We start from the raw sequence: 17,475 nt of genomic DNA, 5'->3' as shown, positions 1-17,475 counted from the left end.
TCATTAGGTCTAGCCACTTATTCGCACGGGAGGATAGCCTTTTTTCCCATAGATATGCAGTGGATGTTTAAATCGCCAACCATCAAAGTCATGCATACACTAGAGTCAGTATGAATTTTTTCGAGTAAGCCTGCAACAAGATCCAGGAAGTCTTTTTCAGTAATTACAGCCGGGTTCCAGTATGCATTAATGATGGCCATGATCGAGGGCATCTGTCTCTCAGAATTTGGGAGTTCAAGTTTTAATAATTGTAGACCGGGGTGCTGATTAGCACATGGGGTGAGTTTTCCAAGGGCATCTATTTTCACTGTGGCAATTAGGCCCATTTTAGGCCTGCCTTTGGGGTATTTCAAGGCAGGCCCAGAGCACATTTGACAATTTGGTCAGACTGGAGAAGAAGTCATCCAAGTCTCCTGTAGTAATATCAGATCAATGGGTTTACGAAGTTTATCAATCTGTTTGCATCAAATGGGTATAGCCTCTGGTATTCCAGATGGCTATATGCAATTTTGATAAGTCTCCCCTATATGTAATCTATTCTGATTTTTCATGAACGGTTTCTGATACGGCTTGGATTAACCATGACCATTTACTGATTTTACAGCTAATACAGGGGTGTCCTCTTCATAAAATACATGTTAGTTGTCCATTTGGACCTTGGCAGTTTATTAATAGTGGGATGCGTTTAGAAATGATCTCTTTTGGGAGTGAAATCATGGTTTCTATTAAAGGCTGTTTTTATTTTCGATTATTTTTTGATGTGTATACAAAAGCCTCCTTCGTTTAGGTTTGCCTTTGCAGCCCATAGTAATTGTCTTATAACCAGCGACAGGACTAAGATGGTAACCGTGTCCATCTGTCTGCTTCTAGCAATGGTGACAGTTTCAATATCTCTTGTTTGAATGTCTCGAAGAGCCGGTATGGAGTGGAAAGCAGTTAAAATTGTGGATCTATTCGGCAAGGGATCTCTGTGCTGTCTGTCAAGTATAGATATTATAAAGTTCTTTGACATAGACAACTCTGTTTCAGTAGCTTCATGGTTTTCTGACCAGTTTTTCACGCATTTCTGGGGGATTTTATCAAGTGGTGAGTTTATTATTGTCGCTTTATTGGTTCTACTTTGGTGCCTGTCACGTGTGGGCTTTGCATGTTCACTATTTAGATCTTCTCGCTTTCATTGTTAAAAATTTCAGGTTGAAGTGGTCGTTGTGCAGGTTTATTAATTCAAGCAAATTTGTTTTCACCATTATATCTTTTTCTATCTCCACAGTAGAGGAGTCCAACATGGTTGAGTGAGTAGTCAGATTCATGAGAATACTCATATCGGACACTTGATCATGTTTTGGTTTGTGTTCTGATTTGCATCTTCGAGTTCATTGTTATCAGTTTTTAACAATGGCTCTTTGTCCAGTTTTTCTACTTCTGTTTTGTTCCCCCCTCTTTCGTTGCTTTAGTATGGTCAGAAGTAGTAAGGGATTTAATACATTTTTGTTTTCTGTTTTTTCGGTTAACATTTTTCGCATTTATTTGATTTTTGTTTTTTTTATTTATTTTTGTGTTTTTCTTGGTTTTAACTCTTTTCTGAGGCTGAAAAGGGCCACAAACTGGTTTCTCTTGTGCTTCTTCACACGTGGTTTTGGATCTAGAAGCATAACAGAACTATCAAGTTCCTGCTCAATAAAAGGTACATCGCTGGAAGCTGCATCAAGGGTTGGATCGAAAAGACACGGGAGTGTAGACCCTAAACACGATTCAGACACATTGCAAGTTGGTAGGCCCAACCCGATCTTCATTTTGGCTTCTAGCGTTTTTTAGTATAATTTCGCTAATGGCTTTCAGAACAAGCCATACCACGCTTAATTTCGAGGATTCCTTTGTTTATTTGATTTAGTTCAAAATTGGCGTTCACATTTGCTAATATTTTTGAATTTTGATCAATTTTGTCATCCATATGCTCATAGAATTTGGCCAAGCTAAATAGTTCATGGCTGCTAGGGAAATTGCTTATGCAGGAGTAATGGGGTTCTTAAAGCCAAATGAAGGCCTCTGGGTGGGCCTTATATAGGACATTTCAGAGGGTGAGGAACTGTCTGACATTTGATTTTTAGCTTTAGGACTCAAATTTGGAGATTTTGACAGATTCAATTAATTACACACAATAGCATCATCATCGGCTTCAGATCTTTCATCAAAAATGTGGGTTTCAGGGACAACAACATTAGAATTTTTTATTGCACAGGGCACAGATGGAAAAGGCAAAACACGGCTTTCACTGGCAACGCATGGTGATGAATCTAAACTAGCGTGTTTTTCTCTAAGATTTTTCTCAGGTGGCCAGACAGGGATAGCCACAACGCACCCACAGGGCTCTGCATCGTCACAAGAGTCATTGATGCATTTATTATTTTGCAATATTTCATTTTCTGAGCAATATTGTTTTGGGGCAGGAGTCCATTCGCAGCCACTTGCGAGTAGAGTTTCGGTAAATCCATGCTTTTGTTTGCATGAATACTAACTTGTACTGTATGCAGAGGTACTATAAAAGATGTCTCATTCACGTTAGCATCAGCTAGAGCATTTTGCAGGCTGCGAAAATCCTTAAGTTTTGGGAATTGCATTCAAGATATCAACATCTGACACGTGTGGTGTAATCATGTCCATTCATTTTTCCGGTGGGCGTGTTTTCACAATGTCTTTCGTGATAGTGACCTGGTTCGGTAGCAGGTTCGGTAACAGAAGGGCAGGCACATCCTTCTGTATGAGATCTATAGAGATATTCAGCATCACAGTGGTGAGAGTATACATTTTAATAAAGGTGAAAACAAGAGGGGTGGTGAGAAAACAAGAATTGCGTCAGTTTCAGCGAAACACCCGCCATGTTGGATTCGGGGACTTTTTGGGGGTCAGCGGACAGTGCAGCGAATTTTTTTTAAAAAAAGCAACATTGCACTTTGTTATTTAACCCCCGACAGTCTGCAAACACTCCAGATGTCCTTGGGAAGTCCTGTGTTGTCCTAGGACATCTGTACCTATTTCTGCATTACAGGGTTGGGGAAAAGCAGTTTTTGGATGGCTTATAACTTTAGCGCCACTTAATGAAACTGCATGCAATTTTATTCTAGACCTAATCCTGAATGGTTCTGCAAAGTTCTGTGGGATTCTGTCAAGAGGAGGCTAAATTAGAGGGGGGTCCCAAAATATTGTAAAGGCATATAAATGTGGTGTCATTTGACGAATCTGCACAACATTTGGCAAAAATGATTTTGGATCTAGATATGAATGGTTTTTCTAAAGTTTGGTGGGATTTTTTCAAGAGGGGGCAAAATTAGATGGGGGTCTCAACATTTATATATGGCTTATAACTTTGTTGCTATTTGACGAATGTGGACAAAACCTTTGAGAAAAATTATAGACCCAACCTTCAATGTTTGTGTAAAGACTGAATGGATTTTGTCAAGTGTGGGCTAAGTTATATGACTATTGTATGTACATACATTTTGACACTTTTGAAAAAATAAAACATGGGTGGATTTCGAGCAAACTTGTGAGAGGCATTGGCAAAGACATTAAAGCATGGTTTTGCAAATGTGCCGGTGTTTTCTTTTTTGACAAGTGTCATAATGTAGGTAGAAAAAATAGTCATATACCTTTGGTGACTGAGGTATAGCCTGTGGACGTGGCCAGTAGCCAGATTGTCTGGGTCATGGCATAAGGTCATGAGGCGGACAATCTGGCTACTGGCCATGACTGCGAGGGACGTAAAATGGTGTTAATGTGGCCATGTCCAGCTGGGACCGGCTGTGTGGTAAAGTTATTCGAAAGTAGGATAGGTTTGAAAGGGAAAAAAAATGTGCTTGTGGTAATATGGTCATAGGGTTCTGCAGGCTGTCATAAAAAGGGAAGAGGGGCTCTGTACGGAGCACCACCTTCTCTTTCCATGGTGGCAATCTTGGGAAAGGATTGTCCTTCCTACAGCGTAGGAAGGAAAATCCTTCCTTCCTACAGCGTCATGCTGCAGGCGTCCTGCTGTAGGAAGAACATTTTTTAGCACCCCAGGTTCCCGCTTTGTGTATTTCACTTTGGTATCTTAAGCCATTGGTACACACCCAACAGTGGGAAAGAACTGCCACACCCATGATTCTCTCTCGGTGCTAGAGGTAGGCACGTCCTCTACCTCATCTTCTTGGTCCTCTTCATTGTCTTTGGAAGTACTGCACTTTTTCTGTTGTGTAAATCCTCCAGCCGGTGGTGGTGGCTCTTGGGGAGGAGGGAGGGCAATATCTGATGCCATTTTTAAGAGAAATATCAGTTTTACTAATATTCTTCCAAGTATGTCCTTTGCATTAGATTTTTAATGGATAATGAGTAAGTATAGGTGTAGGAGCTGTGCAAGGGTACATTTTGAGCTTAAAAGTTCCTAGATCAGTCAAAAAATGCAGTTCCAAACAGTCTTCCAAGCATGGACCCAATTCCGAAGTGCATACGCCTTCTCAGACATGTCATCATGCTGCGTGCGGGCGCATGGTCACGTGGCACTGTCCGGAAGGTCTGTGATGATTTCAGACGTTTGCGGATGTCGACAGATGCAAAAACAGTGGAGAAAGTTGCAAAAAGTGTATAGAAGATTTAAAAATGATGCTAGAAGGTGGGAAATGGCATATTTTTAAGGTGAAACATTGTAAATTGGACAGAAGTGTTGCTATATTGGCGTAAGTATGATATTAGTAAGTTGGAGGCAAATAGCATGCACTGGTAAAAACCCATGAAATTCAGTGAAAAACCTTTGTTAAAGGGTCATTATGGTTAAGTTGCACTGATAAAAACCTATGAAATTCAATGAAAAAACTTCATTAAAGGGATGTTATGGTTAAGTTGCACTAATAAAAACCTATGAAATTCAATGAAAACACTGTGTTGAAGGGACATTATGGATACAAGTAAAACTGAAAAACCTCAGAAATGTGTGAGTTATGGTAAGCTAAGCAACCATAACTTGCGCCACCTCCGTGCACTGCTAAGACTAACACCCAGGACATCAAAGATGACATCACAAATGTCATTGATGACATCACTGATTACATCACATATAACAGCCACTTGTTTTTGTTCACTGACATATCGAGGCCAGGTGGTTTTGTATCTAGACGTTAACCTTGTCATATGTTCTTAAAGTACGTTCCATATGGTTTGGTCTCAGCTCATGATGCACATACATGGGAAAATAAGCAGGCCGCAAACACACATTTCATTTGTATACAAGAAGATAAACTTTAATGTTATTAACATTTTCTGACGATGCGGTTTCTTTCTTCCTTACTTTAGTTTCCCTGTATGTGCCTTTGACTTGTATGCATTGTGGTTCTTCATATGTATTGTTTGTACTAGCAAAAGTGAAGTAAGTCTTGAATTGTTAGCTAGTTATTACATGTTTAGCATTGCTCAAAACTCGCATATGGTAGCATTCATTATTGCACTTTCCAAAATTACAAGATTATCAATATTGTACTTCAATGATGCATGCTGCAGCCATTGACTTTGTTTATATATTATTAGGTTCCTGTATTAACAACACTCAAATACAATGTTGTTTAGATGAGTACTTTCTTTAATCAATTAAGTAGTTCACGATAGGTCTCCCGATCACCCCTGACATCTTGTTACCAACATTATAAACACAACCCATTGTAGGGACTTCTCATCAAAATTAATTTCACATGTGATGTCATCAGTGAGGTCATCAATGACATTTGTGATGTCATCTTTGATGTCCTGGGTGTTAGTCTTAGCAGTACACGGTGGTGGCACTAGTTATGGTTGCTTAGCTTACCATAACATGTGAATTTCAGAGGTTTTTCGGTTTTTGTCCCTTTAACAAAGTTTTTCATTGAATTTATATATGCCCTTCCAATAAGCCTACCAGGCTTGCATGTGGCAGCAAAATAAAATTCAAGGGGAAGTGGAAATCAACACAGTTCTTGCAGATGCAGCGGTCCCAGCCGAACCATCAACACTTTCAGGTAACGCTTTAACTCATGTTAAAGAGTAGAAGAGAAAACCAAATCAATACGTGGCACAATCCAATTCAATGCTGGGACATTTAGCCTGTTAGGACCTCCTATTTCACACAGGCAGTGTCCTGAGCATTTAAATGGTGGGGAGCAAAAAGAGCACAACACCACCGGAAAGTGGGTTGAAAGTGGTCACAGGCATGAACTAGGAGAGCACCTACAGTCCAATAGTAAAAATCCCTTAACAGAAGTTGGGGCAACAGGGAGGCAGCATATAGTTAATCCTCAGCTGTGCAAAGAAGCCACACGCGAGAGGGATCTTCACTGTTCCTGCCATTCTCCCTGGAGAGCAACATGCTTAGGTGCGCCCGGCAGCATGCCACGTGGATGTCATATTAGGGAATCATCTTTCCAGGACCAACCTTTTGCTAGACAGAAAGAGACATTTCTAGGGGGCATCACCAGCAGGGATCACCAAGTGACACCATTGTGTACCTAACATACCTAAAATATGTTCACATTTTAAAGGTGTTGTGTACCAAAATGGAACCGACACCTTACCAGGGGAGTGTTCAACTTATTTAATGCTGTACCCTGAAAATGATCAAATTGAAAAATTGCATATGCCAGTAGCCTAAAAGAGTTATTAATAAGTGCACATTTAGAGGCACAAATTAACTGTTTGATACGACTGGGTATAGAAATAGTAAGAGTTAATGTTGATTGCATTGGGGTTTGAACTGTAACTGTTTGCTCGTCCTTACACGATATGTAGATTTTTTATCATCTAAGTCAAGATGAATTGTATTGAATTTATTTGATGTTATACATATTCGTTTTATGTTGTTTTATGTAAAAGTCATTTGTAACAGTTGTAGAAGTTATTTGAATTAAAAACAACTATAATAATAGATAAATAAATATGACATTTTGTTTGCACAAGACGAAAAAGTAAATTCTTTTTTTTTGTAAAGGTGTGATGGATAACAAGATTCCAGGTGTAGCTAGAAATGGAGATAAAATACCTGTTCATCCCCTCATGGAAAAGGAGACGGTGAAAGAGGGCAAGCCAGAGATAATGGAACGCGAGCACTGGAACAACAAGCTGGAGTTTGTGCTGTCCGTAGCTGGGGAAATCATTGGACTGGGCAACGTTTGGCGATTCCCTTATCTCTGCTACAAAAATGGCGGCGGTAGGTTGAAGGCACTCCTCTCGCTCTAATGCTCCTTTGATGTCCAAACTGTTATATCACAGCCCACACTTAAGAATGATTGGGGTGTGGGCAGATACATTGAACATTTTTAAAATACTAATAACATAGATAAGTAGAAAATGGACAGTGCTGGACGGACAGGTGCTTTCAATTTACTTAATTTTAAAACAGGCCAAAGCAGTTTACTACATTGCTGTGCATACATGAGTAATGTGTTTGATATGTTAACTAATGTCTTCATATAGAACATAAGAGTTCACAATATTTCAGGTTTGCCCAATATCAGAAGGCTGCATTGCTGTGTGATCCCTTTGCCTACCACTAGGTGTTGATTTTATTCCCATGGGTTACCAGTTAGATAACACTTGTGTAGGGCTCTAGCCAGCAAGAAAGAAAAAGGGGTTCCCCGTAAGCACAGCTTAAGTGAGGGTCATTACTTGGACAAGTCACATCTTCCTCACTGCTCATTCTAGCTTGCAAAAGCCGACTGATGAATCTATTTGAGGGTGAGGGGTGGTCTTAAGATTCATGGAAAGTGATGCCCATGTACCTGGCAAACTCACTGAGCTTGTGGGCTGTGGTTGTGGGTGTAATTGGGGAAGGTGAGGATAGGGTCATGTCTAAAGTGATTTCTAGCATCAAAAATACAGGAACACTCTTTTCTCTGGAATTTTCAGCAGAATGTTTCAACCATAGCTCTTTTCTTTGGGTGGCTACATAATCTCTGTGGCAGCCTGCGGGAAGTAACACGGTCTTCTACAGGTTCATTATTCTATGGTGTCAATTTAGTTTTGTAAGTTGATATAAAGCTATTAGCATTCTTCCTCTTGTACCACCGCATGCCAAGCATCCTCCACTGCAACAAGTCATAGTCACATTTTAATGGAAATTTGAAATCTGTATTTCTGATGTCAGTGGTGTAACATGTTAATATTTCCCCTCACTGGTTTAATGCACTTATTGCGTTCATTTGTACAGAGGCCTTAGTCCATGTCATATAAGCCTCATTAACATTCATTGAGCAATTAATGTACAATGTTATTGCCTATAAAGGTGCCCTGCACACTACATTTCGCCATATTCCACACTATGCTGAAAGTGCAGGCCAGACTTTGGCCTCATTACGAGTTTGGCGAATTTGCAGATGTTAAAACCGCCAAAGTTGGTTACAGTTACCGCTACTTGTTTTGGTAGTAAATCCACCATATTACGAGAGGAAGTGTGGTGTTCCTCCTGGTGAAGGTCATTTGGCCTCCAGTGGGTCTCAGAATATTTACTGCAAGTGATAATTCCACTCTTGGTCAATCCTCCTGCTAGCTGCCAATCTAATCAAAGGGGAGACCATTCAACTTTGTAGTCATCCATCTTTCCATGTTTAAATTTAGCTGCTGTAGGACTCAAATTCACTACGCGCGACTTTCCAGAATTGTACCAGCCAGTTAGGCAAGCTAATTTTCTGCTCGTTCAAAACAGATACACGCGGAGACATGGTTTGTAATGACCTGGCAGAATTGCACGTACAGCAGCTAGTTGAGCACAGAGAATTAATTAGGATATAAAAGCTGGTTTCCATATGAAACCATCAGAGGACATCTTGTCGCCATTTATTTGTTACAGAGTTTGAGTTCTACAAGGAGCTGAACCAAAAGAAAGATGGATGACTACAACATTGAATTGCCTTCCTTGTGAATATAATTTGTATTGCATTTGCACTCTGGGAAGAGCCATTGACCAATGAGGCGGATGGAACAGGGGGAGAGAATATATATTATCCCATCCGCTGGTCCAGCCACCCGAGGCCTTCCCTAGGTGGTGCCAATTGTTTTTTTGTGGGGAGGCAACAGGGAGCATCTCCCTGTTGCCTCCCCACCCCCATACCCCACCCAACCAAACAGAACCTCTCCCCACCCCACCTACCTATGGGACCGGAGCTTTGAGATCCAGTCTGCATCACCTTCCGCTCCGGCCGTCACCGTTAAAATATGAAAGGGACCTAGTCCATTGTTCCTTTTCCCTATGGTGGCGGTCAACTTTGTTTCTTTTTTTTCCTTCAGAGATTGGCGTCGCTTGCGGCCCCAACCTCTGGAGGAAAATGAAAGAAAGCCATTCACACTGCAGATGAACCCTGGGATGCGAATGGCTTTCGTGCCTCGGTGTGAGGGTGGAAATGTGCGGTAACGGCCCTGTGAATAATATGGCATGATAAATGTGTACCTGTTCCTTTGAGAAAGAAAATTATGTATTTTGGAGGCTGCTTGTGATGAATAAGGAATGCCAAAGGTTTTTCCCTTTTCTTTTGAAGAAACATTAGGAATGTGTTGTTGTGATGTTTTATATTATTTTTTCTTTAATATTTGTCTTGATTTACTGTGGAATATTTTTCAGAAAGTATCGGTTAATTAGCGTGGAATAGTTCCATCCAAGCTACAGAAGATTTTTTTTAAAAGTTCGTTTTTTGCATTTTTTCTTTGTACGAGGTGATGCTGAGATATGAAGTATTGGTGCTTGATTTGATGAAAGGATAACTGTAGTGCATTCATATTGATTTATTCCACAAACATATCTTTCTGTTTGTTGTTCTCCCTTTAAGTTGTGTATACAGTTTACTCAGAGTAGATTTGTTGGCCCGCATCACATTGCAGTCTGGGACTTGTAGTTTTTCCTTTTTGATGGGGAGTATAAAGTTACAATAAATCTAGTTTTGCTTAACTAATCAATATAATGATTTCTTATATGTTGCTGGGCTTCCTAATGTTCTGGTTTGTGTACCTTTCAAGTTATCTATATAAAACATACTACCATTTTAGCTTTTGGAAGCCAAACATTCACAAATAGTATCTTGCTGCACAACAGGAGCTGAAAATCGATGTGAATCAGTACCTAGACTGGGCGCAAATCCCGGCTTCACGACTTAACCAAAGAGTGCGATCATGGGAAAGCATTCAATCTCAGTGTGTCTTCTCTGACAAAATAGAACAGATTCAGTTCACAGATTATACCAATAAAAAAAAACATGCACTTTTTCATAGACAGCAGTGTTGCTACTAGGATGATGTCAATTTCCTTTTGTATATTGCACGTTACAAATTTAGTTAATTTGAGTTTTCTCAAAAATGTATAAAGATCTACCCTTGTTGAAGTGTAGTCGTAACTGTATGTGGGGCTAAAGGATAGGCCTAAGGAAAGTACTGATGTTTCCTCGTTAGTAAGTGTTCTGTTTGAGATGTTGAAAATCTTTAATTGTAGGTTGTCTTGCCTTTCGTCCTTCCCCTCGGCTTGTTCGTGTGTGCAGGGATTATTGTGTGACATGTTGTTGCTGTTTTTTTTTGGAAGTGTTACAACCTTCCTTAACACATGTATATTTTTTATGTATAGAAATCCGGCCAAGATTTCTTCTCTCCGGCCAAGATTTCTTCTCTCGTCTAGAAATGTTGTTTCCCACACTAATCAAGGAGTCCGGGTTTGGTAAATAGAGACAATTACACTGACCACTACTGTCTACTGCCTATCTTGCTAGTGGAGATAACCAAACAGTGATTGCTTTCTTTATCCAGACTCCCTCAGGGACTTTCTAAAACTCTTCCTACTGTACCGCTTTGGTTAGTAGCTACCAGAGAATCTGGGACTGTACCTTCAGACACTCTGTGCAATTTGGTCTTCCTTTCACATCCTGATATTCCTCTTCATGTCTCTGTATTGTATTCTCATTTCTCTACTCTCCTCTCCAAACTCCGCCCACCTTCACTCCTTCTACTCCCTATGGTTTCCTTCTCTGCCCCTCCAATGTCTCTCTCACCTTTAGCTACTAAGTTCCACCCTTAGATATTACTACTCCCTCCTTCACACTACTACTTCCCCCTACACACTACTACTCCCTCTTCTTCACCACTACCCCCCCACACTTCTAATTCCTTCTCCACACTACCTTACCCTCCTCTACACTACTACACCCCCCTCCATACTAGTACTCCTGCCTTCACATTACCACTCCTACCGCCACACTACTGGTCCCTCCTCCACACTACTACTTCAACTCCACCCCACCTTTTCCCCTGTCACAATCCTTTCACTCTCAAAAGGACTTTTCACTCAATCCCTACACCCCCTCTAAGAATCCCACTCACTAGTCTTGCACTAGTCACCACTCAATACCACTTGCTCACACCAACCAATACCTCACCTTTTCCACAAAATGGCCTCTCCTTTCCGATAGTGCTATCACCTCAGATGAAACTGTGAGAACAATCAGGTCTAAACTTGACATCTTAAACCAGGAGACTCTGATCTTAGACTCTATCAAATTAACGAGATTCCCAGGTTACCTTCCATGCCAGGTTGATCTGGCCCTGAATCCTACCTTAATAATATGTTTCCAAACCCGAATAGGGCACTGTTATTGCACGTTCTTCCTGTTTCCCAGCTAACCCAAAAAATTGTTCCGTGATTCCTCAGAATTCTGCCCATTTCGATGTACAGAAGTTGAATCTGATAAGCATCTCCTTAAATTCTGCCCGGCCAATGGCAAACTGAGAAAGAGATTCCTTTACACCGTCTTTGTAAAATATGACATATGCTCTTCAACTGACTCATATACCATATGTAAAATGACCGTTCATAAGGATGTAACGTGTGCAGTCTTTAGTTATTTGAATAAAGCATGGAGAATCGGGTGACATTTAAAGAATTGAATTTACCATTGGAAATCACATCTGCATATTGATTCTCTCTTTATGTACACTGGCGCTGGTTTTCGACAATGTTTTATCGCATGTAATGTATGTATTAATTTCCTTTTTTGTTTCTAACTGCCTGATGTGCTCTGTACAATGCTTTTATGGGCTTTGGCCCAAAATAATCGATTGATTAAAATTAATTACAACCACATCATAAGGTTTCCATCAGATCTTATCTTCAGAAGTATTGTTTTGATTAAATCAGATGCTTTTATTATTTTAGGATCTTTGGTACACGTTGGATTCGAGTACATTTGAGTATATGTTCCTGACAGTATGTGTGAGAATGAGGTTATAATAAAAAAGCATTGCTAAAATGAGGAAAATTAAAGTGGAATGTGCACATTTTATACTACGCTGCATTTATGCTACGTAGCATAATGCTCCTAAAATTCTAAAGTTTATGTCTGACCTCTTGCTTGAATGGTAACCCATGTGTCTTCTGTCTTTACTAGCTGTCCCCAGCGTAACATATACCATTCTAGCAGATCTTTAAGGTCAATATCGGTCGGTAATTCATAGGGTCACTTCTGTCTCCCTTCTTAAATATCAGATTTACCACTGATCAATTCCAGGATGTGGGCGTGGGTCCCTGTGATTTATTAATGGTCATTGAAAAGGCTAAACATATAGATAACTATTTTCCTTTGAATTTGAAAGGTATATTTGTATCAGTTGAAATTAGAGGTATGTGCGGTATAAGAACATTATCTAAGTTCCACCGATTAAACAGGCCTCTGCGATGTGTCTTTGTAGAAGCGTAATTGTCAACCTTGTTCCATTGCAGAGTCTCCCTGATGGCATAAGATTGTGTAGTAACATAATTACAGCACCTACTTTCAGTTTTGGCTTGTTAGGTGGCATTCCTCCTACAGCGTTTCGTTCTTTAACCATGAGCTAGTAATTAACTGTTCATTGACAATGGACCCGGCGTGCCCTGTGTGAAGAGAGGTGGGGGTGGAAAGAAGTAACGTGAAATTATTCTGAATGTTTGTGTTAGTGGAAGGTGAAGGTGACGGCGTATAACCGTGCTGATTCACCGTGCTGATTCTTTTTGTTATAATGATAGCTGTTGTTGAAGTGGAAGGGCATACAGCGGTGCACTTTGCCATTTTGACAGCTGAGGGCAACTTAACACTGATGAATTGCATCAGCTGAGTACAGAAACATACCTAAGCGTTTTATAGCTGGTAAAATAGCTTAGCGGATTGAGTGCTCGCTGCAGCGATCTGAGCGTGATGTGCAGGTCGCAGGTTTGAATCCCGGCAAAGCCAACTCAGCCTTTCATCCTTCCAAGGTCGATAAATGAGTACCAATTTCGGTTCAGTGATATTGTATGTAAATATGTGCTCTGTAAAGTGCTTTGGATAAAGGCGCTATATAAATAACACATTATATATATATATAGATGTGGGATCTACAGGGGAGCAGAGGGTTAATGTTCTCTCCTTTACTATTTGTGCATTGGCATCATCACATTGGCCAGCTGCTGGACCCATGGTGACACATTCTTCTCTACATGGGTGAGTGCTTGCTGTTAAAGGGTATGTAACTCAGGAAGGTCCACCTTCCAATGACATATTAGAGATCCAATCGCAGTTGTGATTTTGACAGCTAAGCCTGACTGGCGTTTCCTGTCAGGGAGAAAGTGGATAGTTGGTGACTGGAGTGTGATCAGAGTTTCTGGTAAAGAAGCACAAATTACATCCCAGGACTAGGATTTTTTCTTATAAGACTCCTAGGCCCCCCTCCCCTTATCTGGGGGCGGGAGTCCCCTAGCATACTAAACAGTTTCTCCATATGCTGTAATTGTACTGCTCACTGCAAATGGCAAAAGAAGGGAGTATTTCATGGGGTTTGCCTGGGTGTCATATGTAGGCACTACTCTAGTGTTCATATGGGAGTGCGCTCATGGTATCCTTGGAACACATGTGTCCACCAAGTAGGTCTTCCAAGGTACTCTTAAAAGATAGCACCGTTGTAGGTGATTGAAATGGCTGGCCATGTTAGATGGCCGGTTCATAGGTTTGAATAGTCCACTGTTAACACAGGGTTGAGTTCGTTAGAAGGAGACAACAGTTAATGCCCGAAAATCATTTTTGTTAATTTATTGATTGTATTGCTGAAGCAAAGCTAACGGATCCATGCACATAATGACTGCGCACACTGATAAATTCTGATTTTGTAGGCTAGAGTTTTGAATTTTTATTCACATTGTGGTGTAGCCATTATTGAGCAAATTTATAGCCATTGGAGAGAGAATTGGTGTGAGTTACCTACACGCTCCTTAATCATATTTTGGTAGTTGGAGGCACCTTTAAATCTATTGCACACTTCAAAATGTAATTTCAGTGCCCACCTTACTATCGTTCCACATTCTTTCTTATAGGCAGGCCTAGCTGCGAAGCCATGTAGCATTGTGTCCATGTCTCCTGATTAGCAGACAGGTGTGCGCTAACGTGCTCATCACTTCAGAGGGTGCCTCTGGAAGGAAAAGCTATCATGCATAAACACGTGTTTCATAATATGTATGTTTGTTCACGAAAATGGCTTTATTCCCAGTTGCCCTATAATATTTTCAATTGTTTCCTATCTGTATGCATAAAGATATAAATGTGCCATTTGTATTCAGCAGAGTCACAGACTAATAAAAATAAATATTACTAAATTGTGATACAAGTCATGACAATATTGGGAGCTAAATTCTCCCTCTCGTGCTCTGTCTTTGTTGCTGCATTTTTTGAAAAACGAATTCATGCATAATTGGTGAGTATCACAATACTATCTATATAGATCTAATTTACATGGAGTAGTCACTTACATGTCAGATATACTACTAATATAATTGTATAACTTTAACAGCCACACACAAAGTATAGCGCTACTTGAGCATAACGTTGAATAATGAGAGGTAACACGAAGATCTGTGACAAAAGATCTGAAAAGCTATAAAGAGGAATTAACCAACCCCATATTATACTTCTTATAGTTAATAGACTTTAATAAATGTTACATTGCAAATACCATGGTTTAACAAAAAGACGATTTTACATTGTATTTAATATAAAACAATGTTTTAAATACACTTTATATTTGGATAAATCAGGATGTACATGATTTAAACTGGATAATAAAGAACCAACAATATTTTATTTTGTGGCTGAGTTACAAAACCTAGAAGTTATCTTCAATTTTTAGCAACTGTATGAATACAGAGGATTAGTTAAAATGCTTCTAATATGAAAATTGTTTTTTCTGAATCAACATGAAAATATGAATAACAACATACAATTATATTTTTTCTTTTCTTTCTCTTCTGGTACGTTTTTCCTCAGCGTATATTTTTGCAAAATTATTGGTTGTGCAAAATAATTTGTAATCAATAATTATTGAATCAATCTATTTCAGTGTTTGAAGCATGCGTTGGCAACCAACTCACTGTTTAATTGGCAACCAAGTCATTGTTGTTCTTATTTATACCCAGTGAGTGAATACATAACACACAATAGTTTGTTCCTTTCGTATCTAAAAGAGTATAATCATTGTCCATTTAATTTGTAATTAAACATATTTTGCTTATTCTAATATTGGGATGAGCACAACACACTTATCTTTGATACCTCTTTGATGACACCAGGTTTCAGTGCCATTACCTAGTTCTAGTGCCAGACTCCGCAACCCACACATTTTTTGGGGTGTTTTGGTGCAATACATTACATTCAAACTAACATCTAAATTACTACATCCAATATATGGTGTCCAGTCATTCATTCGAAAACAAAAGGATCGAATGCAATACATTTGAGTAAAAAAGGACAGAAAAAAAGACCAAATGCCTTTTTTTATGTCTTTTTTTGGGGGGTTTTGGTATAGCTAACAATAATGTTTTTTTGCCTAAAAACGGGGGTTTGGCCCCCCCAAAAAAATCCTTTGTATTCGATCCTTTCACCCATAACCCCAATATATAGGTGTTGACTATGTATAAAGACTGCTGAAGATGGTATAAAGTGCTGGAGCTACTGAAGGGTAGAGTAGGATAAGGAAGCAGAAGTTCCATAATTTAGTTCTCAAATTTTTTAAATAATGAAAGCTAAAGTAAATGGATGGTGCATCCGGAAAGTAGCAGTCTTTTCAGTGAAGAAGCAGTTAAAAACATATAATACAATGCTAAAATCGGGGTCGGTGGCAATTAGGATCATATATTTCACAGGGAAAGAGATGAGTATCATCTGCATAATTATAACATGATAAATTGAGTGATCTCAAAAACTCAGGACAAAGTGAGAAGAACAGGTTAAATGGTACCAAGGTACCAGGGAGGACTCCAAAAAGACATCTTTTGGGGTCAGAGAAGTAGGGACTGATAATATCCAATCCATAATATATGCTCAGATGCCCAAATCATAATGGGTCTATTTAACAATGGAATGGTCAACGAGTTCAAAGACAAGTGAGAGGTCCAGTCAAATTACAGCTTATACTTTGTCCTTATCTCCATTTATTTTTTGAGTTTGTCCCAGATAGATAAAAGGACTTATTCAGTGTTCAGTTTGGTTCGAAAGCCTGCCTGCTAAGGGTTCGTAATGGAGTTTCATCTGTGTATTTAACAAGCTGTGTGTAAGTCGCATTATCAATTATTTTCTCCATGAATTTACAATTCAAGATGGCACTGAAATTGTTAGGGTTAGAACAGTCCACACCATCCTTTTTTAAAGTCACTTGCAGAAGGCTTATTTGAACACAGTTGATGATTTTCCAGAAGAGAAGGATGCATTAATAAAAGTTCTAGATGTTTCAGATACCAAATTAGTTTGCAGAAGTTGCTTGAAAAGATGAGTAGGGGAACGGGCTGCTAAAGAACCTGATAGGGTGTTTCGAAATCCTACGTCATTTGCGATACCATTTATACACTTGAACTCCCCTCCTTAAATATCCAGAAATGTTTCTGCGATGGAGAATTGGGTAAAATCAAAGTGTCCAGGGGTTTTGTTTTTATTTGTGCTTATATAGCACTTGGAGTAAAATCGCTGTACAATAATTAATTACAACTGTACAAATTAAGTAACATTCGTATACTATGATCCATTAAGAGGAAGACAGAAAATGAGCTTTTAATTGTGAACAAAAGGAGGGGGAGGAAGTGAGAGAGTGAATAGCTAGAGGAAGAGAACTCCAGAATTTAGGAGCCCGAAGAGAACATGAATGAAAGCGAGATTGAGCACAGGATGGGGGCAGAGGAACAGTCTGAATAAAGAGAGTTTGTTAGCATAGCGGACGTAATGGTTGGTACCAGCTGTAAGGGGTCAGTAGTCAGAGTCGGACACAATATTAACTTTTGTGTTTGAAATAACGCTTTTATTGTCAAAATAATAAGCAGGGTTGGGGAACTAGTACCTGTCCCTATGTCTATGGGAGGTTTTCCCTGCCTCAACAAGGCTAATGAATGTCTGTGTCAGGATGTTTAACAAATAAAGTGTCCCCTGTCGCGTGTCAAACTCTAAACTGACCCTTACATGCCAA

The 17,475-nt window shown here is 39.5% G+C and overlaps 1 protein-coding gene across 2 annotated transcripts in view; it reads left to right on the top strand.

Annotated features, from left to right (window-relative positions):
• LOC138513606 (sodium- and chloride-dependent GABA transporter 2-like) overlaps nt 1–17,475 on the top strand; it is a 771,005-nt gene that overhangs the window by 65,593 nt on the left and 687,937 nt on the right. For both annotated transcript variants that reach the window (XM_069628589.1, XM_069628590.1), the window contains exon 2: nt 6,983–7,201. In XM_069628589.1, coding sequence (XP_069484690.1) covers nt 6,988–7,201 — 214 coding nt within the window. In that variant the 5' untranslated portion in view covers nt 6,983–6,987. The remainder of the gene's footprint in view (nt 1–6,982; nt 7,202–17,475) is intronic.

Source organism: Ambystoma mexicanum, chromosome 12, assembly GCF_040938575.1.
Source record: "Ambystoma mexicanum isolate Mex_15411 chromosome 12, UKY_AmexF1_1, whole genome shotgun sequence".
NCBI classification, from domain to species: domain Eukaryota; kingdom Metazoa; phylum Chordata; class Amphibia; order Caudata; family Ambystomatidae; genus Ambystoma; species Ambystoma mexicanum.
Note: the sequence above shows the minus strand (reverse complement) of the source record. Positions and strands in the feature narration are given on the sequence as shown.